This window comes from Macrobrachium nipponense, chromosome 28 (assembly GCF_015104395.2).
Source record: "Macrobrachium nipponense isolate FS-2020 chromosome 28, ASM1510439v2, whole genome shotgun sequence".
NCBI lineage: Eukaryota > Metazoa > Arthropoda > Malacostraca > Decapoda > Palaemonidae > Macrobrachium > Macrobrachium nipponense.
In genome coordinates, this window is record NC_087217.1 from 58,698,887 (window position 1) to 58,714,753 (window position 15,867).

The 15,867-nt window shown below is 35.3% G+C and overlaps 1 protein-coding gene across 1 annotated transcript; it reads left to right on the forward strand.

Moving 5' to 3' along the window:
• Positions 1 to 1,761: 1,761 nt before the first annotated feature.
• On the forward strand, positions 1,762 to 13,667 carry LOC135201779 (uncharacterized). Its single transcript, XM_064231032.1, has 4 exons — positions 1,762 to 1,873; positions 9,328 to 9,453; positions 11,646 to 12,061; positions 12,827 to 13,667. Exons 2-4 carry the CDS (start codon positions 9,340 to 9,342, stop codon positions 13,002 to 13,004), a joined length of 708 nt encoding a protein of 235 aa, XP_064087102.1. The 5' UTR covers positions 1,762 to 1,873; positions 9,328 to 9,339; the 3' UTR covers positions 13,005 to 13,667.
• The last annotated feature ends 2,200 nt before the right edge of the window (positions 13,668 to 15,867 follow it).

A 15,867-nucleotide genomic window follows, 5' to 3' on the forward strand; every position in this document is an offset into this window, starting at 1 on the left:
CAGTCCAGGGCTGCCGTAGTGTGGACATTACGTCACTAATACGGCTTATCTTGTCCACATTGTGATTACGTGTGGAGTGTGGAATCCACAAGTAAAAAGTTCTACGCTTCTTACTTAAAAAGTGTATACTAGTTAAAATCTTATAAGTTATGACATTTTTAACTGTTCATTTTATAAGCCTCACACACAAATATCTATAAAAATAAATAATTAGTATTATCCTTTTTAATTTGTGGATGCGTTTGGATGTTTATCAGATGCATGATGCTGACCGTTGATTCATGCGCAAACCAAGACCTAGAATATAAAGTAGATCTTAACCGTACGAATTGCCTGGCTCCAGCGCCAACCAGCCTCAGTTACCTCTTCAAAATTATTTGTCCTCAACAAAATCTGCATTTATTCTTTTTCATAATACTAAAGAGTATTCTTAATTTGCTAGTTTTGATGGTATATTTTCTTGAACAATTCGTGAAATATATACATACATTCATACTGACATTTGGTAGCAAATTATTTTTCAGCGATGCACTTCATAGCTTTGCAATACACATTGCAATTTTTGCATGTGAAAATGATTAATGTGCCTGTATAATCAGTTTGGTTATTCTACAACTATAGTGACAAACTTTTGACAAGAACGGGCTTTAATGATTTCGTAACTTTTATTCGTATAACGTAAGATCTTAGCAGAAATTATAGGCCTAGTTTACCAGTATAGGTAACAGCGTTCCTGATTTCGTTGTCATTGATATTGCCCTCAATGAATGACTGTGTATAACAACGATAAAAGTAAGAAATTACATAATGCAGTGGTAATTAAATCCTCATGCAAAATTAAATGGTTCAGCACATTTGCCTAGTTCCAGGATACGTTGCCAGTTTACTTTACTCTAAAAAATAAGACTTAGTTATAATACATGGTGCTAATTATTACATTTGCAGCTTCAAAATATTCTTTATGAAAGTGAATGTCATTATGTAATTGCAATGATACATTGATAATTATTTTTTTAAGTTCACGTGCGAGCATATAACTGTGTTAGTTAGCCCAAGATATAGGTCTAGACATTATATTTATGGCAATACTGTCGGATTGACCATCATGATAAAGTCATCGTTATATTTCATTACGACTATGTAATTAAGATGCCTTATATATATATAGCTATATATATATATATATATATATATATATATATATATATATATATGTGTGTGTGTGTGTGTGTGTATAGATATATATATATATGATATATATGTATATATATATGTATATATACATATATTTATGTATATATATACATATATATATGTATACATGTATGCATATTGCATTCTAGTAGAGTATATTTATTTAACTTATTGTAATAACTATAAACTTGTTGTAAAAGATCTACGTTACTTTTTTCATTGTTAAATTAAATAAGTAAGTTTCATTTCAATTTTTCATCACCTGCTGAAGGAGTTTCATTCAACTCTTTCATCGTCAAATTACATAAGTTTCATTCCAGTTTCTCATCACCAAATGAAAGGAGTACCGACTGTTGTTGAGAGGTTTTGCTTCTTATATCCTCTCATAAAAAAACTAGAATAAAACTCTAACTAAATGTTTAAACAATATGAGCTAAAAACGGAAAGGGTCAGTGGTATAAAAAAAAAAAAAGCAACTGGTTGGGAATTCTACCGTTAAGTTCTGAGCACTTACAAGATCACGATAAACAACTTATACATTCCTCAGTTCGATAAGTCGAATATATTGCATAACTGGCAACTGTCTGAGACCGAGCGTGGATTTCCTTACAGTGGAAATCTGGCAGCCCTGGATCGAGTGACGTCAAATTTGGCCTTTTGAAACTTGAAGCAGAATATTGTAAGTTGTTCTGGATCTTTTTGTATCATGACGATATCAAACGCTTTCGTATATCAGTACTGTAATTTGTTTTAAAAAAACTTTTATTGATTTGTAATATTTGCCTCATATAAATAAGTGTTCCTTTCGGCCCCGGAGTGAGATTGACTGGAGGGGTAAGCCTACACATTTGCTCTTACCATACCTTTCTCACTTATGGAATAAACTAGTTTATTAGCATATATCTTTGTAGTGTCATCAACTACTCGGATTGTTTAATCAACAGTATGAAAGTTCATATCAAGTAATGGTAGCAGAAATAAGTAAGGCCAGTCTGTAGGCCTATATAGAAAACCACTGTAGGCCTATATAGAAAACGCTTTCATCGAGAGCGCCGAAGCATTATCTTGTTGCTTTTTAAATAGTAAAATGCCCAGATATATATGAATAATTAGTGTCAAGCAGTTAAATCAGACTATATAACATGGGAGAGGCTCGATTGCAGGTGTTGTACATTCCTCTACCACTCGGGAAAGTTGAACACGAAAAAGAATTTGTGAATTTGATAGTACCAGGTGTCGAAAATGACTGAAATTTGAAGATTTGTAGGTATAAATGCCGCTGAGAGGCAAACAATCGATCCGAGCTTCAATTAGAGTTATCATTTTAATAATGAAATTTACTTGACCGTTATTTCTTACTCTATTTAGATCCGGTTACTTCGTAATGCCCTTCCTTATACCTACTCGAGTTGTCTGCTAATTTCCTTAATAAATGTTACCTCTCTTCTCCAATGACGTTAAAAAGCTCAGATGCTTCTTGTGAAACTCAAACTAGGAGGAGATTTTGCTGTTGCAACAAGACATCATTAGCTGAAAAGCTCACTTACAAAGTGATGTTTAGCACGAACATTTTTATTCGAAATACAAAATAGAGTGAGGTTTAAGAACAAACTGTTTACTGCATATTTCTCCCTCTTTTCCACCACGAATAAATACGCACTCCTTGTCATTGGCAGTCTGGGGAGCATTATAAGAATTGTTCAAAATGATTCCTTGTTGTGTTAGTTAGGCCTAAGATGTGAATTTCACATTCATTGTGCTATATATGTAATACTGCAATGCATGAATGTGAAAATATCACCGAGAAGAAAAAATCGCTGTTTAACGAACCGTCTTTTGCATATTGATTCTATGAAGAAAAACAATATTCCAGGTACCTACCTCGAGTTATGTAAATATAAGCCCCAAACCAAATCCTATGTGGAAAATAAGCCATTAATAAAGTGGATAATAAAGAAAATCATTCCCGATAGTAAGGAAACTATGAAACTCATATCGAAACTAAAACGCATAAAAAATCACCGTGAAAACAAAGAAATGCAGCAATAATGAATCTAATAAAGATGTCTGTGTATCATTTGTAAATATATACGTAAAGAATGCTAGTCGTCGTTGTGTATTTGGCAATTCAGGCGGAAATCTGACTGAATGTGAAGTCTAACCAGTAGTACGACATGCAATGTAGTGAAACAACAAAAAATAACATTTAAAGTGATCATAACAAGTAAAAGAAAATGTGGCCCTAACATGCAACTAATATGAGAGAATGGGTCTATATGCGAGTCCCAGCAGAATTAAATGATGAATTAAGATCAAAATGCTGGAGTTTGCAGTGATACGAACTACGATCTACTTAAATTTGAGAGAATAAACATTGCAGATAAATCAACATGGAAAAAAAGAGGAATACGTTAGTTCTAAAATCAGCTGGCCCCACAGCAAAGTTGAGAGATAAGATGGGTGAAAAAAAGAGCGAGGGCAGTTAGCTAGCTAACCATGGTAGGGAATAGTTCAGAAAGTTAAGTATTGGTAAGAGTAATGTAAAGTGAGGTTTATAACCTTAAGTTCATGAGAATGTAAGAGTTGGAAACAAAAACAACTAACTATTCAAGGATTATTTTTCGGCAGGTTGAAGGTGCAAGCAAAAAAGTGTGAGAAAGAAATATTTATAATACAAATGGTATATTATTGTTTTGAAAAATAGTGGATTCGCTAATCTTAACATGATCCTTTATCTGCATATCAGACAACAGTCCATTTTAAACATCGTGTAATATGGAAAAAAAAGTATTTTGTACAAATATGAATTTTATAAACCGCATGTCTTAAGCATAGATATAAATAAATCAACGGACAATTCAAATGAGACAGAGAATAAATTGTTCGTCAAGGCACAATTTGGGGCAGACCTTGCCAGACGCACAACATACCACCAAAAGCATAAACCCCTGTAGGTGTATGGGCAAATACAAAACACGGGAGCAAAAGACACTGGAAAAAAAAAACTTTGAATATATACACATCACCCACACAATCAATATGTCCAATTAAAAAACCTTCACTCTTACTTTTTAAGTAAAAGGCTAGGCCCACCGCCAATAACTGTGGAAACTACTGCCTTGCAGTCATACTTTTTAGTAAAAGGCTAGGCCCACCGCCAATAACTGTGGAAACTACTGCCTTGCAGTCATAATTTTTAGTAAAAGGCTAGGCCCACCGCCAATAACTGTGGAAACTGCTGCCTTGCAGTTGTACTTTTTAGTAAAAGGCTAGGCCCACTGCGAATAACTGTGGAAACTGCTGCCTTGCAGTCATACTTTTTAGTAAAAGGCTAGGCCCACCGCCAATAACTGTGGAAACTACTGCCTTGCAGTCATACTTTTTAGTAAAAGGCTAGGCCCACCGCCAATAACTGTGGAAACTACTGCCTTGCAGTCATACTTTTTAGTAAAAGGCTAGGCCCACCGCCAATAACTGTGGAAACTACTGCCTTGCAGTCATACTTTTTAGTAAAAGGCTAGGCCCACTGCCAATAGCTGTGGAAACTACTGCCTTGCAGTCATACTCTTTAGTAAAAGGCTAGGCCCACTGCGAATAACTGTGGAAACTGCTGCCTTGCAGTCGTACTTTTTAGTAAAAGGCTAGTCCCGTCAACAACTGTGGAAACTGCTGCCTTGCAGTCTTACTGTTTAGTAAAAGGCTAGGCCCACTGCAATAACTGTGGTTGATGATAGCAAGGCCATGCGGTCATAAAAACTCCTTTGCCAAACAATAAACCATGCTTGGTGATACCTCTGACAGAAGGCAGTGGAGAAGGCGAATCAGGCAACCGATCCCTTAATGTACGGATAACCATGAGAAAGGCGATTCATGAAAAATTACTAAATCTCAGTACTATATAATAAAAGTTATGACAGAAGTTACCAAACAATCTAAAAAATGTGTTGAAATTGGAGGGATTCCAAAAAATACAACCTGGTCATGATGCTGATGTTTGAAAGATGCGGGTTATCAGAGTAGGCCACACAAAAATTGCCATCATTTTACATCTCATAGTAACGAATCTATGCTCGAGCAAGGTAAATGAACCATTCTGTTTTTTTTTTTTAACTTATAAGGAGTACGGCACAATTTAAATGCATCCCTATGAACCTATGTGCGCTCTGCAAGAAACTGGTTCAAATCCCATGCACGCCAAGCCAATTCAGGCGCTTCCTTTAAGACCCGTCATGCCTCCATTGGCCAAGGCTTGATTGATTGATCGATTGATTTATGGCTGCCAAAACTAGTGTCACAACAATTGAGTGAATTATGACAGGCTGTTAGTCAATTGTAATGGGCTGCAGCCACACAGGTGGCATTGGGTGATGGGTGTATCCATGGGTAAATGGGCAGTGATGTAATACAAAAGTTCCTGAAAATCAGATGGTTAACCATCTACAGCTCTCTCTCCAGGGAGAAAATGGGTATCATAAAACATTTTATATATATATAAGTATATGAAAACTGGACAAATCATTCTCCAATAATTGGCAATGCTTCGTGACCTCAGAAACATGTTGGTAACACTGCTTACATTTGGAAAGACTGAGAAGGGTTTTTGTGGGGGTGGGAGAGGCCTTGTGAAATTTCCAATGTGTGTGGGAAGGGGATCTGATGGCTGGGCGCCAAGGGAGAGGAGGGCCATTGTGGATAGAGGGTGGGGAAAGAATAATAGTATCTTTGCACTGAAGCCTAAGTACAAGAACATACACTCCTTAACTATTCTGTTTATATCTTACACTACTGTATTGTCACTTATATTTTCACTGCATTTTATAATTTTTCAAATTTTTACATACCAAAAGATAAACAATCATGTGCGTAGGGTATGCGCGTATAAGCAGGCTCATTCCATGCCTTCAGTGAAAAAGTTTCATTCGTTGGCATCGTGAACTACCTGGAGTTTTAGTTTCGTGTTTTAATGTTGATGAAACAACCGTTCATATTTCATTACCCTAGAATGGTAACCTGGGGTGATTTTCTCCCAGCCAAATTTGATGATGTCATTCACACATGAGGGAGGGTGGGAATGGATTGGCCTACTCCTTACCTTCAGGCCTCTAACTTGGCTGCGAGAGGGTGTGTTGTCCAGCTCTCTCACTGGGATTTTTCCATGGCTTACATTTAGGGAGAATTCCTCCCCAGGTTTCTATTACTGTATGTTTTACACTGTCTGCAACATTCCCTCACTAGGCAGGTCTGTAGGATCACCAAGGACACCTTTCTCAGGCAGCAATGGTGCATTAGTGTGCTGTTGTGAGTCTCTGTTGAAGTCGAACAGGAAGACGCGTCACAGATGCAACAAGTGTATCAAGCCCATGTGTCCTCAACATTTGTATCCTGTCTGTGGTGACTGCATTTAACTTTTGAAAAAAAAACTAATTTATTTTATCTGAATTTTGTTCAGTAATAGCATATATGATGCAGGTTTTGGGTATGCTTTCTGAATAAAATAATTTTCAGCATGTGTTTTATTTAAATTTTCAATTACAGGCAGTCACCGGGTTACGACGGGGTTCCGTTCTTGAGACGCGTTGTAACCCGAAAATCGTCACAAGCTGGAACATCATCAAAAATCCTAAGAAAACCTTACTTTTAATGCTTTGGGTACATTAAAAACTATGTAAACTGCATTCTTATTGCATTTTGCATAAAAAAACCTTCAAATACTGATTATTTTGCATTTTTGGTGTCATATTTCTTCTGCCAGATGAGCGTTGTAGGCGTCGTAACCCTGGAAATAATTTCTGATGAATATAATTGAAAAGCGCCTTAACCTCGGAATGTCGTAAGCCGAACCCGTCTTAACCCAGGGACTGCCTGTACAGGGAAAAATTCTCCCTGGGTTACCTTTCATGATGCAGAAATGGAGGGTTGCCATTCTAGGGTTAAAGGATATTTAAAGTACTGAGGTATGTTTACATCGGTAAACAATCGAATTGGGAAACAGCGGTTTTGTAATTTTGAGGGGTTTTACTTTAACAATGTATATTTTACCTTTGTATACCCATTTTATATTTACAAAAAAAAATAAAAATTTCATGAATATATTAATTTCTTTAGCAACTAAACTATTTTCCTAATTTTTTCACTAGTTGTAGTAAGATCGATCTGCGGATTCTGAGAGTGTAAACATTATAAACGGTGGCATCATAGTATTTTTTTTATACCTATTACAATGATGATATATGAATATAATAATATAGTATAAATGGATTCTGTAAGTAAAATAAGTTTCATTACCATTACCTTTATCTTTAATACAACTGTAATAGCCTATTTGACTTTTGCAAATGGATACTATAAGTGTAACACCTAGGCTAGACTAGGTCTATATATTTTTAACATATGCATACACATTTTTATCACATGTATGGTAATGCAATATGGTAACAGGCAATAAGAAAGTTGGTGTATAAAAAACCATGGTAGGCAGTGTGTAAACACAGGTAGGCTACAAGCCTACTGAACTGTCATTTACTAGAGAGAAACAGAAGGGGTTGCATTTTTTTTAAAGAGTATTTATGCCATGGTTCTGTTACAAACATGGAGGAAAAGGTTAATAATTGCCTTTTGCATAAAGTTTTCAATTTAAGGTTAGATAATTGTTCATAAGCACACCAAGTTTACAGTTACTATGTGCTTTGGACAAGGTTAGGTAAGGAAGGGTACAGAGTGATCCTTTACCACCCATAGGTTCTTTTACTTGCCATTATTGGATGGACTCTTGGTTCTATTAATCCGGATAATTGAAGATTTACATACATATACATATATGTATATGTATACATGTGTATATGGATATGTATATATAAATATATATATATATATATATAATATAAATATATATATATATATATATATATCTTATATATATATATATATATATATATATATATATATATATATATAGATATATATATATAAATATATATATATATAGATATATATAATATATATATATACTATTAATAAACTCAATTATATATATATATATACTATATATGATATATATATAATATATAAAATATATATAGATATAATATAATAGATATTATATATAATAATACATATATATAAATAGATAGATTATAGTAATATATATAATCTAATATTTCTTAATAATTATATATATATATATATATATATATATCTCTATATATTATATATATATATATCTAATGGTAGATCTGGCTAATAACTCCGCAGAGGGTATTTCTTTGGAATTTGCAGTTTCCTATTTTATTTTGTTTGCTTATTAACAATTTACCATTAGTTTTTTGGGGTTGGCTGTATTTAACTCTATCCTACAGTAAGGGGGACCAGTTGGGAATGCGGGGTTCTAGTAGGTTGGGGAGACCACAGGGAGTATAATTACCCCAGAACTCTATCCTACAGTAAGGGGACTGATGGGAAAGTGGGGTGGTGGGGTAAATCACCTGGGAGAAGGTTGTAGCGTGTTAAGTGTTATTTCTTGTTCTATATGAAAATAGACGATGACTAAACCAAGAATGTAGCCATTTCACAGTCAAACTTCAGCTACTACTACTATCATACCAATGCTATGGCGCATGCGCCATGTTATAGGAGAGCTTTTGGTTCACATGCTGACTTCGAAGTGCGGGAAATAGTGCTTTTTTTTTTTTTTTTTTTTTTTTGGGGGGGGGGGATAGAGTGATGAATATGTATCCAACCAATCATGTTATGTATCCCCCAACCTCTACCAAAATACAAACAAGGCCATTTTGTTAATGCGTGTTCCCCACCCAAATCCCCAAATTCCCAGTCCCCTATCATTGTTGGGTAGAGATAGGAGGTAAATAACAGTTGACCCCCAAAAGACTAATACTGCTTAGTCATCAAAAGCACAAAAAATGTAGGAAAAATCAATTTCCAAGGTAAAAGCAGGTGCAGAGTTGTTGGCTAGAATTACCAAAATGCATTTCAAATTTTATGTGCTCAAAGTTCTATGAATTAATTACAAAACTATTCAAAAGCATATAACATAGTCTAAGAAAATAACGTCTCATTGTTTCTAAATAAAGTAGATAGTTCTTTAACCAGATGTCTTTCACGGTTAAATTTTTCCAGGTACCAAGAAACATGGATGAGTGTAACCTTAATCGAAAGTCATCGAGGTGGTACTTCATGACAGAACTTGGAATTACAGAGTACGACCTTACTGCTGAAAATGCTCTTCAGGAGGAATCCCACGAGGTGAGTGAGGAAATAGAATGTAAAGGCAAGTACATGAGATCAGAAGCACCTAATTTACGTGGGCAGTTCCATATGGTTTAGGCTACTCATTTTAGCAGATATAAATGCCTTTATGCACTTTTCAATTACTGATGTAGGGATTAAATCTTAAGTAGCCTCCCAGGGCATAGGCTTATTTAAACACCTGCACAAAGTTATCACCAGATTGTTTAGGAATCTTTCTATAGGCTACGCCATGGAACTTTGTATGCATACAAGGAGCTAGCATATAGTATAGTGTTGGTGGATAAAACTAAGCAGGTCTCACCCAGCCGTTTTACGATACTCCAATTCAGAATTATGCCAAATTTTCACTGACTTACCCTCTGCGCAAAAATAAATAAAATAAATAAATAAATAAAGTCTGCTAACCTTTTTGGCATGCTCAACTCATACCTTCTCAAAATCATCTCAGTAACCTGCGTCTGTAATTCTAAACAACCGTAGGTACAATCACACACCAACCAATGTGGTTCCTCATTAATAGCCAAAGGGGAATGTATATAAGTAGCTTGAAAAATACCCAACGGATACGAACGGAAAAAATGATCCCAGCTTAATTTTAAAAATCACCTCCTAGCCTCAATGGCACAGACTATTCCAGAATTCTGGATCCTTATAATAAATATACCTTGTTCAATTCATTTGTAGCAAGTTAATTAATTAGTTTTAATCTTAATAAAAAAAGTCAATGGTCTTTTTTCATTTGGTTAAGGGTTATTGTCGTTACAGTAGTATTCATTTTGAAATTAGTTTATTCATGACTTTACATACTTGCACTAAGAAAAAAAACGCAATACCATCACCAAGTGATGCAAAGTTAATGAGAGAATATTTACATATGGCAGTTCCATTATCTAGCTATTTTTCTACGAAATCAACATTACAACTCAATACTCCTAAAAAAAGTAAATATCAGAAAAACGAGATGATAATGTAACAATTCTGGTACTCACAGATACCTACCTACTAAGCTACGTGCCCTTGATGTGCAGACCTCACGAAACTCTGGGTATTTCTTTATCCCACTTCCTTCATTACAAAAGGATTCAGCACTTTCATTGCTCTCCTGTGACATTGCAAATAGTGGAAATAGTTAAAATTTACGTAATCTAACCGTCGTTTAAATTATCACTTGTGAAACAACGAAGCTCGTTTTGTATTTATCTCCATGTAAGACCTAGTGCGAGTAAGGCTTCTGGGTAAGCAAGACACCACGACAGTACTTCGAGATGGAAAACTGCAATTCGCGAACATAAACTGGGTCTGCCAAAACAAAATAAGAACAACGGACACGGTTGAATTCAAACGAACAATAAACAACTATGTTGTTCTTACTTCTTGAATCAGCCGCATGAGTGCGCCGGTGTTGAAGCGGGAACCGGACATTTTTTCAAGTTTACCGCCATTGCTCGTAGTGCTGTATTGCTGCTAGTTCACTTAAAGCAACATGCATTTTGAAAATAATGTTATTGAAGTTCATGAATTGCTATGATAATTACCAAGACTGTTATTTGTTTGACAGTGGAGCTACATGGCTAGATCACTAGACTACAGAATACAGGCGTGTCAGTTCTGTCAGCTGAAACTACTGTAATAGGCATCAGCTTTTGAGATCATTTGCCGAAGTACGTCAATTACTAATGTGAAATTCGAAGATATGACGCTTTTATTTAATCTGGCGAGCAATGCATCTGTATAGTTTTTCTCCAATTAAATTTTTTTCTTTACACTGACGTAATGTAGTGCTGAAGATCGTGAAGTTTCATTCCTGCAAATGTTTTCTCCAAGCGTGCCCTGTAAGAGGGCAGTGACACCAATTCACTTCACGTGGTGCACTGTAGGCATTACTAAAGTGCGGTTACTAGGTGCTTACTTTACCTTCGTTTCATATTCCTTTCTTCTGTCTTGCTGTCCAGCACCTATATGTCACCACTTTTATTTTCTCGATCTCAATCTCTTTATCTTGCTACCCAACCACTCCAGCTCCCTCTTTCCACTCTTTTAAGTACTGAGTGACTGAAAGTTACCCCTGGCTTGTCTTTATGGAATAAATTTCATGATGCAATATTCATTCATACTCTTAAATGTAAAACGCTTTCAACACTGTATCAACATGTTTATATATTATCAAATTTAATATCATTTTACAGGTCAATAGTACCATCAAATCAGAAAGCTCCTTGCCGAGTTACTCCCCACACAGTAATGAAACTCCTAAGAAGGCCCCAACAGGATCACGTATCTTTGGGCCGCAGAAGAACAATGCAAGTGAACAACAGAAGAAGAAAGGTCTTCTGGATAGGATCACTTTCTTAGTAAGTGGAGGAGAAGTGACTCCCATGATAAACGGAGTCCCGCAAGGATATTCACCAACGGGCAGCACTGAGTCCATCAGCCAGGGACTGCATGCTCGCAAACCTGCTACAGGAGGTGATGGTTCTCATCAATCTCGAGACCTTGTGGTACTCGCGGAGAATGCATCTTTGGGCCGCAGAAGAACAATAATGCAAGTGAGCAACAGGAGAAGAAAGTCCCTTCAGGTCCTCTGGATAGGATCTCTTTCTTGGTAAGTGGAGGAGAATCGAATTCAATCGATTCCCATGATAGACGGAGTCCCGCATTACTAAAGTGCGTTTACAATGTCCCTTTGGCCTCTATGTAGGTGCTTACTTTGCCTTCATTTCATATTCCTTTCTTCTATCTTACTGCCCAGCACCTATACGTCATCTTTTTTATTTTCTTGATTTCGATCTCTTTATCTTGCTGTCCCACCACTCCAGCTCTCTCTTTTCACTCTTGTAGGTGCTGAATGACTGAACGTGCCCCTAGGCTTGTCTTTATGGAATAAATGTCTTGATGCAATATTCATTCATACTCTTGAATGTAAAACAGTTTCAACGGATGCAGGCTTATTCGGACCTTGGCTGATTCGGACCTTTATCTTGGCTGATTCGGACCATTTGCTAGCCTGATTCGGACCCATACTAATAAATTTATAAGCATTTCGCATCGTTCGTCCCCGCGAATACGAAAGCCACCAGGAATTGGGGCGTCAAATGTATTTCGCCGTGTTTAGTACGAACCCCTGGGGGTTAATTACAGTCGTCCGAATAAATATTACTTAAAATTCTTGTTCAGGAGGTAAAACTGCATAGAAAAATCGGCCAATCATATGAAGGTCCGAGTAAGCTTGGATAAAGGTACGAATGAGCCAGTACATGGTCCGAATCAGCCAAGGTCCGAATAAGCCTGTTCCCGTTTCAACACTGTATCATACACACTGCATCTAACAGCATGTTTATATATTTTCAAATTTAATATCATTTTACAGGCCAATAGTACCATCAAATCAGAAAGCTCCTCGCCGAGTTATTCCCCACACGGTAATGAAACTCCTAAGACAGCCCCAACAGGAGCATGCATCATTGGGCTGCAGAAGAACAATGCAAGTGGGCAACAGGAGGAGAAAGTCCCTTCAGGTCTTCTGGATAGGGTCACTTTCTTGGTAAGTGGAGGAGAATCGATTCCCATGATAGACGGAGTCCGGCAAAGATATTCGCCGGTGTTCACAAGAGTCTTTCGACCAATGAGAACAAGCGAGTCCATCAGCTACTCCCAGCATAGCCAGCGACTGCATGCTCGCAAACCTTCCGCTAAAGGTGTTGGGTCTCACCATTCTCGTGACCCTGGTAGTAGTAGGACTCGCGGAGAATGTTCCGTAGAAGTGAGTTACAGACCTCGCCCTGGTCGCGTGTCTTCTGCTGGTGGTCGTCGTGACACCACGAAGGCACTGGAAGTAATCGTGTTGTCTGATTATGATAGCGACGACCACATTCAAGAAGTTCCTGTAGATAGGAAGGTGCAACTGAGGGATCGCAAACTCTCAAATTTCCACCGCACGAATATCAAAAGTAAAATATTTCCCAAGTACTAACAGTTTCGTTACCCAGCGCGATTGAAACACCTTCCTTTGCTAGTGCATACGTCTGTTATAGTCTCAAAGACACTGTTCTCATTTTATTTTATATATATGAAGGAAGAAAAAGCATGTTTTTTTTTTTCTAAGGAATGAATACTGATCAAGCTGATTCAACTCTGTGGTAAATGGTAGAATGTAAATCAGCAGTCTTTAGAAACCAGGAACGCTTATCGAGTATATATATATATATATATATACATATATATATATATATATATATATATATATAGTATATATATATATATATATATGTAAGCAGCTCCATTTTTATTTTTTGTCGAGGAGTTAGCACTATGTTAAAAAAAAATATCCTAAAGGTTTGCTCTTAGCGAACATTGCATTAGAGTGATTAGACAGTCATCCTCAAGAGTCTACATAAATTGAAGTAATTTAATCCAATATTTTAAACATTATTTATAAAAAGCAAATAAATTTATATTCATGTCCATATAATATATATATATATATATATATATATATATATATATATATATATATATATATATATATATTAAAAAAGCAAGGATATGCAAGAAAACTAGCACACATTAACTATCTATGTGATTTCTTCCTTATCATTGCTTTCGAAGCTGCAGAGCCAGTGTCTGTGCCCTGTTAGAAGAATCTTCCATGTCAAGGTGTAATGATGTCTGGGTTGTATCTGTGTAGACCTATAATTGATGCGTTTCGATTTTGCATAGTTGTATTGAAGTAAGTATGTTGGCAGAACTTAATTCTTTCACTGTAATGCTCATTGTCGAAGCTTTCAACTTTATCAGCTATGAAACTGTTAAATCTGTATACTATATACAAAAACTACTGGTGACAGTAGCTTAGAAAGTCCTTATCTCTCACTCTATTTTTTTGTGGGTCATGTATCTTTTCGTTAATATAGCTGCTAATTATAAACTACAGTTAATCCTATGGTAAAAACTGTGCCTATGTTTACATTCAACTAAGTATGCAGGTTATTTTTATCTTTAATCCATTCAGATTCAAGTTTACAAATACTTCATATTACAGCTTTAACTGTTTTACGAAGCTCTGTTTTTCCAGATTATATATATATATATATATATATATATATATATATATATATATATATTATATATATATATATCTGTTTTTGTAACTGTTTAAGATGAATGTTGGCTAGATTCTACAAAATTTATTGGGCGTGTCTCTTGCACCACTTTATTGTGATTTTTTTAAAACTTTTTGTTGGTTATGATTCTTCTATGACGTTTTTGTTATGCTATTGTTGCAACGTTTGCGCAACTTTATTTGATACTGATATGCAAAAACTCCAGCAACATTGCAAACCTTTTTACCACTTTTCATGAACATTCAGCTGATCTTAATTAAGTTTTTTTTAATAATGTTTATGAGAATAATAATCACCACCGTAGTAATACACACTAAATGTTGTTTAGTTATATATATTTGTCATGATTCATTGATATCAAGATATCCTTTCCAAATTTCAATGAGTTTCCTTTATTTTGACATAGGTTATTTTTTAATATATTTTCAAACTAAAGTGCCTGTGATAAAGCGTTTATAGAATGGGGTTAATTTATACTTTAACATGATATTTTACGTTGCTTTTAACATGATGTTACAATATGAAATATGTTTTAAAGTATTTTCTTCTAAGGAGTCGTATTGTCAAAACTGAAGAGATTTATAAAACCTTATTTTTAATTATATGTACTGTCTTACGAGAGGATCTTGTTCAGCACACTATTAACACATTATCTGTGATTATGGGACAGTTTATGTATATGCAGGAAAATGATTAGACTTAATAACAAAAGGTGCGATTTGTATTATATAGCTTCTTAAGGGTAGACTCAGTTTTTCCAGCTGTACATTTTTATAAGTTTTTGTAGAGACCGTTTTCAATGAATGTTTATAAAAGTATGTATGGTATCATTTAACAGTTACGTGCAGTATGTTTACGTTACTTGTTTATTTTCTCTCTCTCTCTCTCTCTGTATATATATATATATATATATATATTATATATATATATATATATATATATATATATATATATATATATGCAGAAGCCAGGTACTATGTCGTACCTCTAAGTAAATTGGGATACAATCCACAATGAAGTAAAATCCTCTTGTAGTTTAAAATATATATTTCTTGTACAGGATTAAAGCTTTCGATATATATATATATATATATATATATATATATATATATATATATATATATATTATATATATATATATATATATATGTGTGTGTGTGTGTGCGTGTGTGTTACAGGCAGATAGCAAAACCAGGCAGTTATCAAACTGCCAGAAATTTCAGGCAGATACCGAAATGTCCTTGGGGACGTTTGACACACCCCCCTTCCCCCCCGGGAGCTAGTAATA

Coding starts and splice junctions, on each gene's coding strand:
- LOC135201779 (XM_064231032.1), top strand. CDS start 9,340: ATGGATGAGTGTAACCTTAATCGAAAGTCATCGAGGTGGTACTTCATG. Junction 9,454..11,645: donor TTCAGGAGGAATCCCACGAG/GTGAGTGAGGAA, acceptor ATCATTTTACAG/GTCAATAGTACCATCAAATC. Junction 12,062..12,826: donor TGGATAGGATCTCTTTCTTG/GTAAGTGGAGGA, acceptor ATCATTTTACAG/GCCAATAGTACCATCAAATC.